Source organism: Aspergillus brunneoviolaceus, assembly GCF_003184695.1.
Source record: "Aspergillus brunneoviolaceus CBS 621.78 unplaced genomic scaffold BO95scaffold_23, whole genome shotgun sequence".
Taxonomy (NCBI): Eukaryota; Fungi; Ascomycota; class Eurotiomycetes; order Eurotiales; family Aspergillaceae; genus Aspergillus; species Aspergillus brunneoviolaceus.
In genome coordinates, this window is record NW_020290753.1 from 206589 (window position 1) to 222380 (window position 15792).

Consider the following 15792-nt stretch of genomic DNA (forward strand, 5'->3'; position numbering starts at 1 on the left):
AGGTAGTCGATATGGCTAAGTTCTGGGGAGCATGGGTGTGATACAACATTTGCTAGCGAGGAGGCACAACAGATTCGGCTCGATCAGCTTCTCACTGCCTAAGTGGCCCTGTCCGATAGGGACTTTCCCCTGAGCATCCTCGACCTGTCGGTTTCGTGTGCGCATGCAGGATGGCTGGCTCTTCCTAGACACATTTCACCTGTTGCCCTGTTGAGCCGTGCATGGATGGTGTCAACATAGACCGTGGGTGTAACTACCTGTATGTTATAGACGGATGTCTCCTTCAGATGTACTCCGGCTGGCGCAGGTAATTAGGCGAATTTCTCATGGCTGAACTCATATGCAGCAAAACAGAACCCCCCTCCACACACGGATATAAGTATTGGGTTGGGACCCTCCACATTTATTGGAGAGCCCGCTGATCATCCCAACAGTTGAAATGGGAAACTTGATGAAAATCTATATCAGGACGCAACTCATGTATGCACTCGATATATCACACAAGACTAACCACGGTGTCTTCTCTAAGCCGACAAGCGACTTGGCTACAGATAACTATTACTGCTCCTGCGCAGATTTCATCGGAGCAGTCAGTCGCCTCCCCCCTATCGCCCTTTCACTTGTCTTGATCGTCCCGGAATCACCTTGACAATATGCAACCAGGATGTCAAAGCTTAGTCTCCAAATGAACATGGATGTCAGCTGCAAAGCATCTTACAGGTGGTAGCACACATCACACAGAGGTCTTCGTCGCGCACCGTAGCATTGAAAAGCAAATTAGTGGCAAGTGCAGGGCTGCGGTTCAGCCAGCCCAGCCAGCCCAGCCAGCGGCGCGTCTCCAAGTGAGCCAGCTGCGTCCTGAATCATGAAGGTCCTGTCGGGGCATAGGATAGGGGTCGTGACCTTCAGCACCATGTACGAAAGTACAGTACCAATGGTCTGGGGGTCAAGAGACACGCATAGAATATGTAGCTCGCCTCTCCTCCCATAGGTACGATAGGCGGGGAGGCATGTGCCTTGTGCCCTGTCAGTATATCCCAGCTGGGTATGGTTCAGCCACAGCCCTGAGGGGGGAGGAGCTCACTTTTCGTCAATTAATGCAGCCAGTAACTACACCCTCGCATCGGATTGAGAAATTTCCGAGACGTTGCAGTCAAGTGGCAATCGCCCTCCAATGGCACTTCTTTCCATCTCTATTCCTTACTAGACTACACCACACAATTTGCACATCCCTGCTCGGTCACCCTCACTAGTCCCGGGCAATGCCGTTTTTCTTCGCTTTTTCCTACCTCGGAGTAGCTTGCGATGCACTTTGAGCGCGCGGGGGATCCGGAGTACTTTGGTGTGTGTGTAGGGGTGAGGTGAGGCGGGTGAATTAATCTTGTCCGTTATAGCCACCGTTGTTCATCTCTCCTAGAATTCACTGGTCACGAAGTCACAGTACCTGATCCACGCTAGGACAACATAGGAACACCATTGATGCTTCGACCCGGCCCTAATCTCGATTAGTTTGAACTTCAGGCTTGTCGGGGGGGAAGGGAGGAGGACGGGACTGATAGCCATATTACCTGGACCCGATGCTAAAAATGCAGTATATTAGGAAAAGGGGGGCGTCGCGGTTTGGGTGAAGGTTCCTTTGCAGGCTAGATGAGAAATACCTACGGTAAGATGACTACCTATCTCCGTTGTCAGGGGCCGAGGGTAGTAGTTAATGACCGAGGGTATTATCCTACCCACAAAACTCCCTCCCCGCTGGATAAGCTACAGACTACAAAGCCCCGGTCTGTTTCGGGTGTCAGATCGGATTCTGACTACGTACTATGTCGTACGAAGGTTAGGGAAGTTGGCACTTGCACAAAACCAACACAGCATTAATCTGAGTTGAATTTTATGTACATTACGTGCCACCCCTTCCCTCACTGGCGGCCTCAGCCGTCCCAGTCTGGTCTGGCCACAACAGGATGATAAGCCACGCTCCGATTTCGGAGTTTCGGGATGTGTGTGTCTCGGTGCTTGACAGGGAGAATGGGGGGGGGGGGGTTGGACGGGGCACACCCTCTCTCCACATGGAAGGATGGATGAAAAGGGCGCGGACATTCACCGGAGATGTACTGATGCATGAGGGAGAAAAGAGACATGACAGTCACGCGTCGCAGCAGACCTTCCTCAATAGCGTGCCCGCTGTCTGTTATCATCTACCGGGCTTACTGGTGTTGTTTAAGGAAGGCAATCTTCCCGACGCGGGAGATGGGGTCTTAGTCAGCCACCTCAATAAGTCTCGATAGAATAGCCTGGCGGGGGGAATCTACCTAGAGTTTTGGATTGAGGGAAAACAGTGAAGATGTAACCAAAGCCCGTCGATTCATTGGAGCCAATAATGAATTCATCTGCCTATAATCCATTCTGGCTGGATGACGCGAGACCACGTTGGAAAATACGGGGTTGGGGAGGAAGGGAAGAGCAAAAGGGAAATTGGGAGAAAGCCAGGAAGAGCCGAAACAGAAAGCAAACAATCCTTCCGAGGCCCATGCGCCCGGTGAGTGTTGTCGAGTTGATTGTGGTCAGAGTGTGTACGGTAGGTCTGTTCCATGTTGCGTGTCGCTTTGTTTTTCTGTGCTACTGGGACACCACTACTTCGATGCTGGATAAGCTACTAGTACATAGTTGAACAGATCTGAACAGACTTTTGTTTACGGATGATGCAATGCGGTCAGGTGTCCTGTTGGCCTAACAATGATTTATAAGTATAAAGACTTTTTCGTGGTCGAAGATTTTCGGTAGGGCCATCCAGAACAGACCTTGCTAAAGTCTATCTGGCCTTTGATAGAATTCATCATTCATCGTTATCCAGCCCGCCTCACTGCATTACCCGGATTGATGATAGTCGACCGTACTGCGCATAGTGGTTGGTGGGAGGGGGGTTTAGGGTCCATCCACAGCTGAAAATTGAGGGAGGAAGAAGCTCCGAACTTCAGAAGAGTGGAAAAGAGAAGAGAGGATCGGCGGGCGAGCCAAGCCCTGCCCTCCCCGCACACCCCCAGTGCCCAGTGCTCTCTTGTTGTACTGATTTATTGCTTTTTTGCTTTTGCTCTTGCTTTTGCTTTCGTTTTACATGCCCGATCAATGAAAACGGACTACCCAGCAATTAAATTGCGTCTGACGAAGTGGTGATTTCGAACTCATAGGACCACAATGGCCGATGGAAGGAAAATCAATTGCTCTAGGCCTGGACTGAAACAATCTCGACCGAGAGAGAGGAAAAAGCCCCGTTAGCCAGCCAGTCAGTCAGTCAGTCAGACACACACTCGGGCTTGCTTATCTTATCCCGGTTTGCGGGTCCACTTTTTCAACCATCACGGACAGATGCCTCCAGCAATCAGATCGTTTCTGATATTGCCCTGCCTCTTTTTTTCGGGGTGAGTAATCTGTCGCTCATCCGCTCATCATCCGTCCATCCATCCATCGATTTCAGGCCTACCGTAATGGTCGAGCCGATCCATGGCACTGGCGCTTGCGCGGCTCAGTCACTGGACAACCAATTCTAGGGTTCGTATCGCGATGATTCATCATCCGCAGATTGATGGGGCTATGCAGCGGACAGATCAGACAGACGGTTGATGATGCTGATTGTTCTTAAAGGGAGTTAACGACATCCTTTTATGACATGAGTATTAGTTATTGTCGGCCTGACTGATTTGATTGACAACTTACTACTGACGAACAACGACCAACCCACCGGAAGTGTTCGGCTGGTGCAGACAGACAGACTAAAGTGATAGTAATCCAATCGCAAGCCCCAGCCTGTCTTCCCGCCGCCCTCCCAGTCCCATCCGTCGGTTCCAGCATCTACCATTAACTGGGCACTGCATCACCCATCATCAGCTACTCCGTACTAAACTAGTCAATTAGAACTTACTGATACTTGCCTTATTGTTCCCACTCCAGGCCCGCAGCATCCATTACATTATTACTATTCTCATCATTTCTTCCCCCCCCCCCCCTCTCACTCAAATCTCTAGTCCTCACTTCTCCCCGAATTCGGGCTTATCCTAGTCTTCGCTGTTTCAATTCCATGGGTACTGATCCAGTCCACCACTGCACTGCATGTTCTTTCACTTTCCCAATTTTCGCAGCTCTTCGATCGTTGTAACAGTACCTGCCCGCCTGTGAGATCTTCACCCACCCTCCCGTTCCCTCGACTTCCCACCACCACCACCTCAACCACCACCACCACCTTTACCAACTGTAGCCGCCGACGATCAACCGATTCTGCACGGAGTGATATCACACTGGTTGGGCCAGCGGTACCTGTTCGGACCCTGAAGCCTTTGCGCCCAGTGTTTATTCTCCTCCTGTGATCATCAACATCATCACTTACTCATTGCCCCGTGGCCGATGATCGCCGGCCATTCCCCTCCCCATCCCCATACTTCCAGTATTCTCCGCCGTCTCCGTTCGCCTCGTCACTGTGGGGAACACCCGGCCATTCTCCAGCATCATCCATCGCTAACTAAGTGATTCGCCGATGGGTCCTCCCCGTCACCACCCACTTTCTTCTCCCTTCTCTTCATCTTCTTTTCTTCTAGACTCCCCCTCTCCTCTCGTCTTGATCTTCTCCATCCTCTTACTTCTTCTCTCGCCCATCGTCGCTGCAGATATTTCGGGCGACTGGACGGTGAAGCCGTCCAACAACTCGGCAGACCTCTCCTGGATCGGAGACTACAGATACTTGTTGAACAGCTCTCAACTCGTGCCGGCCGCATCCGTGACCTTAGCTCCGCTGACCCAGGCCTTGGTCAATCTCACCGAGTCGGAACTTACAGTAAGCCGTCTCCGCCTCAAAGAATGTTGAGATATACGACCATGTGCGTATTCCGGGGACTCCGATGGACTGACCCGACCTAGAATTTGCGTATCACGGGTAGCTTGGTGGACGTAGACGCCACCAATTCTCGGTCTTTAAGTAGCCAGGATATCGCTGTCATCAGTTGCGACGCTTCTGCATATCCCGGGAACTTAGATGCCAGTCAGACGGTGAACTACGTCCTCAACGCGCAGCAGAAGGCAGCCGCGGTGATCCTGTACAGTGCATCTGCAACTCACTGCACGTATTCACCTTCCGGCTCATCCGCCAGCCAGTACGACAACGTTTTTACTGTGTTGAACCCGCTCTGGTCCAAGCAGCTTTCCACACAGCTTACTTCCCTCGGGGACGGCTCATCTACCATCTATCCCAAGTCCACCAACATGTCGTTCATAGCTTCGAACACGAACAACCAGGTCGGGTCGACCGGTGACAGTCCGAATACTGGTATGTGGTTGAGTTCCTTGCCTCACTGCTGGTGACTGACCCCTGGGAATAGCGATGATCATCTTGTATACGATTACCGGTATCATCACGGCGCTTTTTCTAGCCATCATCATTACCGGAGCAGTCCGGGCCCATCGCCACCCTGAGCGCTATGGGCCGCGGCATACGGCGGGAAGACCGCGCCAGAGTCGAGCAAGAGGCATAGCACGAGCCATGCTTGACACGATCCCGATCGTCAAGTTCGGGGACAACAACGACCAAGGCGGCAAGACCGAGGCAGCCAAGGGGGATGTAGAGATGGCGATGGGGCCTGAGGCGCAGTCTCGTGAGACTCTAGAGGAGGGACGTGAGACGACGACCATGCCTGCGACTACGAACACGACGGATGAGGTCTCTGCTCCGATATCGCCTCATTCTCAGGAGATGCCGATGGCTGCGCCGCATTCCACGGACGAGCCACGCAGCACTGCCCCCGATGCGGGAACGACCACGGATTACCCAAACTTTGCCTGCCCAATCTGCACGGACGATTTCGTTAAGGGCCAAGATCTGCGCGTGCTTCCGTGCAACCATCAATTCCACCCGGAGTGTATTGATCCCTGGTTGGTGAATGTGTCTGGCACCTGCCCGCTTTGGTATGTTCTCTGAACACCTCGAACATGACTGTGCGACCAAACTAACGAATGCTTTCAGTCGTATCGATCTCAACCCCGCTCAGCCCGAAGGTGAAGAAGGCCCAGACACGGGCGATAGCCACGCGGAAACAGCTCCCGAGGCGGCCAGTTCCACGCCCACGGCGCCCGGGGGCAACAGCCACCAACACCGCCACCGTCGACTGAGCAGTTATCTCCATAACACGCTGAACGCCCGCCGTATGCGCGATGCCAGTGTCGAGGAGCGTCTCGCAGCTCTGCGCAGCGTCCGGGAAGAGGCGACTCGCCAGGATTCATCCTCAGACCCAACCGAAGAGAGCGAAGAACACCGCCGCCGACGTAGCGGTCTGGCGAGACGGCTGCGCGAGCGGTTCCGCGTGCGCACTCGGGCGCATGAGACCGAGCCGACACCAGAAGAAGCGGTCACACCCGCCCCTGCCACTACCTAACGATCTACATACGCGACGATTTTTCTCGGTCTGTACATGTTACATGTTTTCATTTTTTTTTTCATTCGAGCACCGCGCGCAGACGAAGCATTTTTTTCAGCTCTACTTTCATGTTACGCCATTCATATGATGCTATACTGTGAAATCAAACACAGGTGCACAGAACATGGGCGATGAACAACGACGACGACGACGACAACTTGACAACGCCAAAGATAATGACGATCATGGGATGCTGTTACATAGCCCGGCCTGGCTGCTACCGGCTGTCTCTCTATTCTTCATCTTCTGCAAATCCTTGTTCTCTTCTGCGTTTCCATGCTTGGTTGATTGTTACATGGTCAAGGGCAATAAACGGCGTTTGAGAAGGGGTTCTCCTGTTTGGGTTATTGGGATTATTGATTCTGGGCTGTACATAGGACTACACTTTTCTTATCGAAGATGGGAGATCGGATCTCCCTTAGGACGACGTTGTGGGTTATGATACGTAGGTGTAAATAATCGTATCAGGTACTCTCTCAGTATGTAGCAATGAACATTAGCGTGTAGTTATTGATGATGCTGATGCTAGAAGAGGAAACTCGATGCGGAGGCGGACTCACCCGACACTACATCTTACTTGGTGGAGTAAGCGAAGCGACTGTTTCCTCCCCTCATTAGGTACACAAACTCCCCCCCTCACTTGATCAACCCCTCCCCTCCGAAAGTCTTCAGCAACCGTTCAACTTACCCCAAAGCCTACCGTAGAGTCTTCTACATCGCGGGTAAATTGGAGAAATTGCCCCTGACACACCCTCGAACCACTGCAGGCCCCGCACCACCCCCAAATCGGGAATCCTTCCCCCTTCCACCCGACTTCCCAGATCCCGGGCCCGTCCGTCCAACCTTCCACCCCATGGCACCGTGACCCTTCCCTTCCCCCTGCTTCCAAGTATTGAGCTTAAGCCACCCGCACCTAATCCCGGAGAAAGGAAAAGGAAAATCAACAAGAATTACCTAACCTAACTTTGGACTTACTGTCAAATAAATGTGACGGGAAATGTTGCGGGGAAGAAGGACTGACGGCAGGGCAGGCGGCGCGCGGGGGAAATAATGCCCGCAAATTACGTACACAACCGTTTTCCAACCAAAAAAAAAAAACCACTGCCAGGCCCCAGCTGCTTTCGGATTCCGGGATCCGGCGAGGCCAGGATTGAAAACCCCATGGGGTAGAGCGAGAATAAACATGATAATTTCCAAGATTTTTCTGGGTTTATAATTTTGGGGAGGGGGGGGGGGAGATTTTCTTTGTGTGTACTATCAACTAGAGTGTTTTGGCTGGATTAAACCCCCCAGCGAGGAAGTCTACTCTGGGTCGAGCTTGGTTCTAAGTCTGAGTGTTGAGGATAGAAGGGGAAGGTGTTTCCTAACATTGAACTTTGGATATTCCCTTAAGCTGGATTGAGTGAGGCTTGCAATGGGATTCCAATCGGTTGATTGTTCAGGTTCAAGTTGAGCTGCGGGTGATCTCGAGCTCTGATTCTTCTGAAGATGTATCTTTATTATTTTGATTATTGTAGGAACCGACAGTGTAATGTCGTAAACCTTTTCTCAATGCTGATGATGCTGGACCTAATTTGTGACTACAGTGTACAATCCATCCTCCCCATGAGGGGTTAAATGTCTCTTCAATCGGCGATCGAACCTAATATAAAAATAAAACTACGTGCCCCCGGCCCCTTCAAACGGGGCGAAGGAAAAATCACGCAGGGCTAGACGGTTGTCTGCCGTAAGTGGGGTAAAAGAGGATGACACATCGGGGTTTCGAGGCCGCGGTGATTGGGCGGGGCACCACACAGTGTCGGTTGGAGTCGGCCACGCAGGTGGCTGTTCTCTTTGCCCCCCTGTGTTGGTCCGGAAGAATGATTGACAGTTGAAAGGATTAGGAGAATCGGGGGAAGAAGATTTACTGAGTAGAAGGAATGCAATGGGCAATGGGTTCTGTGGATTTGGTAGAAAGAATGTTGCGGGTGGATGAAAGCGGAGGTTTCAGGTTCACCTGCAGCGATAAGTCTTATTTACAGTACTGTCAGTCATATGATGAGTGAGGGGTGCTGAAGAACCACCACCACGGGGGGCAATTGGAAAGAACATGATTCGGGCTGCGTGTGCTCCGGAGGAACTTGCAACAGAGGGAGAGAGTGATAGAATCTGAATTGAATTGAATTCGTAGAGCAAGTAGCATGCTATTGTATGGTATGCAAGATCAATGCCAGTCAGTCGGAAGGCAAGATAACTATCTAGTAACTAACACATGTGCATGTCGTCATCTATCCTCGGCTGAGCCTCTCTCCCCTTCACCATCCTATCCCATGCTCTCCGACGTTTTGATGTTTAAATATCGGCGACTGGCCGACCCCCCCCCCTCTGCTCTGTGTCCAGCTTACTCCGATTGAAGTATTTATTCGCGTGTTTGTTTATGGGCAAATCATCCACATCGGGATTTATCTGTTTCGGTCCAGTCGAATTGCTTGCCGGTGAACGCAAGCAGCAACCAGTCAGGAAACCTAAGGTGGTGTGACCTGTTGGGCCATTCTCTGACATACTTCAAAGCTCTCATGGCACCCTCTTCTTCTTCTTCTTCTTCTTCCTCCTCCTCCATCCCCACTTCCACTTCCTCCTTCCAACCCCCGTCAGCTTCCTCCATCCTCTCCACTGCTACCTCCCGTCTCGCCTCCCTATCTTCACACATCATGGGCTCCTCAAGCCCTACCGTCTTCTCTACGGCCAACGTGCCCGCCGCCCCGGAGGATCCCCTCTTCGGTCTCGCTCAGGCCTTCCGCCAAGATCCCTCCGACAAGAAGGTCGATCTCGTTATCGGCGCCTATCGCGATAACAACGCCAAACCGTGGATTCTGCCCGTTGTGAAGAAGGTAAGGTTTTTCTCTTCCCAGGTGGGAGTTTGATCACGACTAAACCCAAATCCAGGCCGACGACCTTGTGCGCAACGACCCCAACCTCAACCATGAATACCTTCCCATCAAGGGATTGGCCGATTACACCAGCGCGGCGCAGAAGCTCATGATCGGCGCCGACAGCCCCGCCATTCGCGAGAACCGAGTTCGTCTACCCTTTGGTGTACACGGTACTACCAGCATCCAATACTAACAAGAACCCACCTCTCAGGTCTGCACATTCCAAACCATCTCCGGCACCGGCGCCGTCCACCTGGGCGCGCTCTTCCTCGCCAAGTTCCACCCCGCGAAGCCCTCCATCTACCTCTCCAACCCCACCTGGGCCAACCACCACCAGATCTTCACGAATGTCGGCCTCTCCCTCGCCAACTACCCCTACTTCTCCGCCAAGACCAAGGGCCTGGACTTCGACGGCATGCTGGGCGCGCTGCGGTCCGCCCCCACCGGCTCCGTCATCCTCCTGCACGCCTGCGCGCACAACCCCACGGGCGTCGACCTCACCCAGGACCAGTGGAAGGAGGTCGCCGTCGTGATGCGCGACCGTCACCACTTCCCCTTCTTCGACTGCGCCTACCAGGGCTTCGCCTCGGGCGACCTCCGCCGCGACGCCTGGGCGGTGAGCTACTTCATCGAGCAAGGGTTCGAGCTGTGCATCGCGCAGTCCTTCGCCAAGAACTTTGGTCTGTACGGCCAGCGCACGGGAGCGTTCCACTTCGTGTCCGCGCCCGGTGCCGAGGCCGCGGCCAACAACAGCAACATCGCCTCCCAGCTGGCCATCCTCCAGCGGTCGGAGATCTCGAACCCCCCGGCGTACGGTGCGCGCATCGCGAGCCGGGTGCTGAACGATGAGACGCTGTTCGCCGAGTGGGAGGAGGACCTGCGGACGATGAGTGGGCGGATCGCGGAGATGCGCAAGGGACTGCGGGAGAGGCTCGAAGCCAAGGGCACGCCGGGCTCGTGGCAGCACATCACGGATCAGATTGGCATGTTCAGCTTCACGGGGTTGACGGAGAGCCAAGTTAAGATCCTGCGCGAGAAGTGGCATGTTTACATGGTAAGTTTTTTCTTCTCGGTTGGTTTTGGTAGCTACATACTAACAACGGGGACAGACGAAGAACGGCCGCATCTCGATGGCGGGACTGAACACGAATAATCTGGATTACTTTGCCGAGGCGGTGGATAGCGTGGTGCGGGAGACGTCATAAGCGGGTTGCTCTTTTCGTTGAATGAACCATAAAACACAGCATACAGAACATACAGACATAAACCATTAGGGGGTTATCATAATGCCAATGCGCAAAGAAGCCAAAAATTAAGAATGTGTTGTTGAGTTATACAGCTGGAAAGTCTAGAAGACAAAATCCCACACCACCAACCAAGTACACAGTCCGACGGTGCCCCAAAACACCGCCTGCGCGGTACTCCGCCGCTCACTCGCGCGCTTGAGCTCCTTGTTTCCTTGCCCGATGTTGGAATGCGTGTTGCTCGCGTCGGTGACCAGCTGGTTGATATATTCCTCCTGCGTGGACAGATGGGCGACGAGAGTCTGTTGGAGGGAGGAGATCTCGAGTAGCGATTTCTCGGCGGTTCTGCGATACAGACACACACACATTAGCTCGGGTTGCCCTTGCCATCCACCACCCTAGCCAAAGGGGGAAAAAAAAGACAAACATACCGGACCTTACTCAAGGTATCCTCATAATACTTGACCATGGCATCATTCTCCTCCGCGAACAGCTGCAACTGCTCCGGCGAGAGCTGCGCCTCGATAGCGTGTAGTTCTGTCTCCTCCAACCGCTGGCCCTGCGTCTCCCCCGACGGCGGCGGCAGCATCATGTCGCCTACATGTTCCGACCCTTGCCCTTGCCCAAACCCGTGCCCCAACCCCCGTTCCTCCCCCCGCTCCTTACCCGACTGCTGCTGCTGCTGCTGCTGCTGTTTTGATTGTTGTTGCTGCTGCGACAAATAAAGCACACTCCTCTCCCGCTCCCTGACCCTCTCCAGCCTCTTCTCCACCATCCCGCGCTGCACCGCCACGACCCCCTCCAGCTTCCGCTGCAGGAACCACAGCACCGCCGCGCGGAGCTGCTTCGTGTTATCCTCGGCGGCCTCCTCGGCGCGTTGCGCGGGGGTTGCTGTTGCGCGTGTTTGCGGGTCGTCATCGCCGCCGGCCGCCCACCGGGCCAGAACGCCGCCCACGCGACTCCCGTATTTCTTGCGGAGGAGCTGCGCCCGCGTCTCCTGCCGGAGGGTCTCGGCGGAGGCGAGCGTGGAGATGGAGGTGGAGAGTTGGCGGAGGAGGTGGGAGGTTGAGGTGTCGATTTCGGCGCGGGAGGTGTCGGTTAGGTCTTTTGGCGGTGGGGGGGGGAGGGCGAGGGGGGAGGGGTCTGAGGGGGGTTTGTGGGATGACTTGTTGTTGTTGTTGTGGTGGTGGTTGTGGTTGATGGAGAGGTAGGAGGGGCGGATGCGGTGTAGGTAGTGCAGGAGGGAGGTTATGTGGTTGTTCTGGGGGTGGTTAGTGGTTTTGCTTGTGGTGGGTGGGTGGGAGAGAGGGGGTTAAGGTAGGCTAGGGGCACGTACAATCCGGTAGGCTTCTTTGAGGAACTCGTCCGCCGTCTCGGTGGAGAGATAACCCTTCGAGAGGCGCGGGGCATTGGGTTTGCTTTTTAGGAGCTCGTGGAGGGTTGGGGTTAGGTCTGTCATTTTGGGGGGTGGTGGAGCATGGAGACGGTAGCGGTGACGGTATGGCTGGGTTGATTGTGGACTCAATAGAGGGATGGTGGTGGTGGTGGTGGTGATGATGATGTTGACAGCTTGATATGTACGTAGGCGGTGGAACTGGCCGAGGCGGAGGGGAGGGTCCCGTCCCGTGATTGTGGATACATTAATAATGAGTTATGCATGTGCTAATACTGGTAGTTATGCCTCAGGCACGTAAGCTGTAGTTGTTTGCTTCTCACCTTGTAATAGGTCTATGCTGCTGATATGCGAAGTTTCTATTAGCCATCATACTGGCTACTTTCTTACCGTAACTCTTACCTGAAGAGCATAGCACAAGGCATGGACGGTTTGAGATGGATGGTTTGGTGGAAAGTAATCGCCCAGTAGCAAGAATGGTGTGAATCACTGCCAGGGATATCTTCTTCGTTGATTCCATCTCAGACTCCACAATCTAGGATAAAGAGCTGAAAGTCCGCCATGGATCGTACGGCAGGATCATTGTCTCGAGATTAAGCCGCCAGGTAAATCCCTCTTAACCTAGACCATCTTGAAAGACAAGTACGCCCAAGCTGATCTATAAAATGCATTTCGATCACCCAGCACCGTCGTATCGTTCACTCTCAGCCCCTTGATCATCTGAGTCAGTAAGTACAAAACCGCAAACCACACCCACATCTGTACAAAATGGATTACAGCGGACTCGTAGTCTCCAGCTTCCAGGACCAGAAGATCCGATACACCGTCTTCGGAGCGCCGGTCCTCGAGCTCTACGGCATGGAGGTCGACTACCCAGATTTCAGTGGCTATATCATCCCGGACAAGCACATCGAGAGAGCCTGCCAAGCGCTCGAGGACAACGGTCTCGAGAGCTGCAAACATGGCGCCGACTGCCCTACCATGACGGGCCACGAGCAACCGCCCACAGACATACCTCACTTCCATTTCCCCCGAGAGGCAAATTGGATTGTGGTGAGTAACAGCCGCGGATCCAGCACCACCAGCGATTGCACTGACTCATCATCATCCACAGGATCCTCCGCTTCCAGCGACGACGACCCCTACCAGCCGATGCTGACCGTCCGGATCTACCGCAAGAGCGTGTACATGTGGCAGGCGCGCGACCCGCCGCTGCGCCGGCCGCGCGCCGTGCACGTGGACTACATGCTGAGCGGCGAGGGCGAGAACCGCCTGCAGGACATCGGGCGCAACGACGTGATCCTGCCCAGCTTCGCCTGCTGGGCGGAGACCCTGTTTCTGAATCTGTGTCGCGACCTGATCGGGGGCAGCGTGCTGCAGGAGCTGTGGAAGCGCGAGCTCGAGAAGTTCGCCCTCTCCATACAGGACAACAACTACCTGGACATCGAGCCGCCGTTCGGGGAGCTCCTCTGGAGCTTCAGGGAGAATCTCCGCCTGCAACAGGACACACTCACGGTCGGGGCCCAACGCACGCTTCGCAAGGTCTCTGAGGAGTTGCGGCTGACCGGGGAGATGCCCGAGACGCAGGGCGTCCTGTACTCGGAGCTGGGCCTGGAGCCGCCGGAGCTGGAAGATGGCAGCGAGGACGGGGACGGGGACGGGGACAGAACTCCTACGGCCCGACGATCCTATGATTCGGATGAGGGATCGGGGGAGACGCTTGCGACTGAAAGTCGATCTAGCGATAGTAGTGAGTCCGGGACGGCTGCCGGGTTGTCAGATGAAAGCGGATCCAATGAGGGCGATTCTAGCGAGGCCAGTTCCAGCGAGGCCAGTTCCAGCGAGGCCAGTTCCAGCGAGGCCAGTTCCAGCGAGGCCAGTTCCAGCGAGGCCAGCTCAGGTGAAGCCAGCTCAAGTGAGAGCAGCTCAAGTGAGAGCAGCTCAAGTGAGAGCAGTTCAAGCCAATCTACCAGCGATGAGGGTGATTGATTAGTACGTCGGATTCAATGGCTTCTGCGTCCCGGACACATTTCTCGTGTCGACGACCTCTTTCTTGGAAAGTTGCGTTTGCCTACATTGTTTGTATTGTCAGCAATTGCACAGTCATTTATATAAAGTCGAGTTTTTCCTGTATTAGCATCAAATTATATGCAATCAGCCGCTCTATTCAAGCCAGCCTCTGCGGCAATATGCGCAAGCAATGTATGCAATGCAAAGAGAGTCTCTGTGGAGGTCGAGGTGCACCTCACCACCGTGGGTGCAAGATTGCCAGAGTCAGTCCGTGGTTCCTCGACCCCACTCGAGATTCGCAATCACGACTCGAAGGAGATTCTCGCTGGCTTGGACCAGCTGAGTAGGCTTGCTGTTGAGACTCGATATGATGGGTGGATGGGATATGCGCGACTGATCGATCCTCTTTGAAGAGTGTTTGATTGCGGGGGGGATAGAAGGCTGAAGGAAGAACGATGACCCACCGTTCACCTTTAGCCCGACCCCACTGCACAGACGAGAGCCAGCGGGACTCACAACTTGGTTCGGCAAGTTTATAGTGAATAGTGCTTAATTAATTGCTGACGGTTTCAAGATGCATGGCCACTGTTAAAGTCACTGGAAGAGATTTAGACTCCGTTCTTTTATTCTTTCGTCTCAGGTTGAGTAGGGAAGAAGTGCCCACACAGCAGTCTCATCACTACGTTCGAGATTTTTAACAAACATACAAGTACTATTCGCATCTATGACTCAACCCCATCCACTATAGCCAACTAATCATTGGCATCAATCGAAAAATCACAAATATCTCCACGATTACGAGAGTAATACGAACCAAGACCAAACTCATGAAAGAAACCCAAGTCATTGCAGAGTATAAATCCAACATCCTTCACGTAAGCCAAACACTACATGCCCATGACCAGGTACACACCGATTCATCCTACCACACCGATCACCCACAGACCCAAGCCTCAATCCCCAAAACTAAGGAACTGCGTGGCTGTCCTCGCCTCCGGCCCCGTGAGGATCATCTCCCACCGCGACCGACAGCTGGGGCAGGTCGACACCAGACTCATCCGCAGGGCCCGGTCCATCCACCGGCGGAAGCACTCGGTGTGGAAGTCCACACTGCACCCGGTACAGTGCCACTTCAGCGGGCTGCCGTGCGCCGGGGGCTCGTGGCAGAGCCCGCAGAAGCCGTCGACGGCGTAGGCGTTGGCGTTGCACCGGACCATGCAGGTGAGGGGGGTGGGGTGCGTTGTGTAGGACATTGTTTAGCGGTGTTGGGGCTTAGGTGTTGACTTGTGTGGGGGGGGGTGAGGTACTTGGTCTACAAGGTCGCTTGGGGACTTGTCTGCTGGGCTAAGTAGGCTTGTATGGAGGTCGTGAGGGATGGAGAGCGAGGAAGGGTTTTATAGGTGTACTCAACCTTTTTCGTCACAATTGAAACCATGGGAACTTGGAAGAGATTGGAGTGGGGGTAGAAGACGTACAATAGAACAAAGGTAAACAGGAATAGCATTCTTTGCTTGACGGCGGGACTCGGCTCCACGTTCCTTGCAAGGCGTCGGTGAAGTATCGACCACGTTCTTTGATAATCCTATCTTTGTAACGTTGGCACTGGGTTTTCAACTGAGGTGAGAAATCTCTTCGGCATGAGCAATGTGTTATGTGAGAGGAGCGTAATGGCTCTGGATATATCATAGAAGACGTAAGTCTTACCGTCGGCTTCTACATCTACTATACTCACCTTCTTTGTGTCTTTCCATGCTCATTCGCAATAGAGAATGAGAAGA

At 53.8% G+C, this 15792-nt stretch overlaps 5 protein-coding genes across 5 annotated transcripts; 3 read left to right on the forward strand and 2 right to left on the reverse strand.

The window, feature by feature from the left end:
• Positions 1-4618: 4618 nt before the first annotated feature.
• BO95DRAFT_336764 (RING-H2 finger protein) lies at positions 4619-6398 on the forward strand (the record flags this gene model as incomplete). The annotated part of the gene is made up of 4 exons (XM_025581940.1): positions 4619-4822; positions 4906-5311; positions 5364-5946; positions 6005-6398. Coding segments are annotated over 4 exons (1587 nt in total), but the record flags the coding sequence as incomplete, so codon positions are not given.
• Positions 6399-9145: 2747 nt separating this feature from the next.
• On the forward strand, positions 9146-10572 carry BO95DRAFT_359780 (aspartate aminotransferase; the record flags this gene model as incomplete). The annotated part of the gene is made up of 4 exons (XM_025582459.1): positions 9146-9325; positions 9381-9512; positions 9579-10421; positions 10477-10572. The coding sequence occupies 4 exons, from the start codon at positions 9146-9148 to the stop codon at positions 10570-10572; spliced, it is 1251 nt and encodes a 416-aa protein (XP_025443598.1).
• Positions 10573-10715: 143 nt separating this feature from the next.
• Positions 10716-12070, reverse strand: BO95DRAFT_452116 (putative SNARE protein (Ufe1); the record flags this gene model as incomplete). The annotated part of the gene is made up of 3 exons (XM_025588125.1): positions 10716-10956; positions 11043-11872; positions 11948-12070. 3 exons carry the CDS (start codon positions 12068-12070, stop codon positions 10716-10718), a joined length of 1194 nt encoding a protein of 397 aa, XP_025443599.1.
• A 702-nt stretch (positions 12071-12772) lies between these two features.
• Positions 12773-13993, forward strand: BO95DRAFT_430670 (uncharacterized protein; the record flags this gene model as incomplete). The annotated part of the gene is made up of 1 exon (XM_025584974.1): positions 12773-13993. One exon carries the CDS (start codon positions 12773-12775, stop codon positions 13991-13993), a length of 1221 nt encoding a protein of 406 aa, XP_025443600.1.
• A 974-nt stretch (positions 13994-14967) lies between these two features.
• BO95DRAFT_462413 (uncharacterized protein) lies at positions 14968-15267 on the reverse strand (the record flags this gene model as incomplete). The annotated part of the gene is made up of 1 exon (XM_025588911.1): positions 14968-15267. One exon carries the CDS (start codon positions 15265-15267, stop codon positions 14968-14970), a length of 300 nt encoding a protein of 99 aa, XP_025443601.1.
• Between the last annotated feature and the right edge of the window lie 525 nt (positions 15268-15792).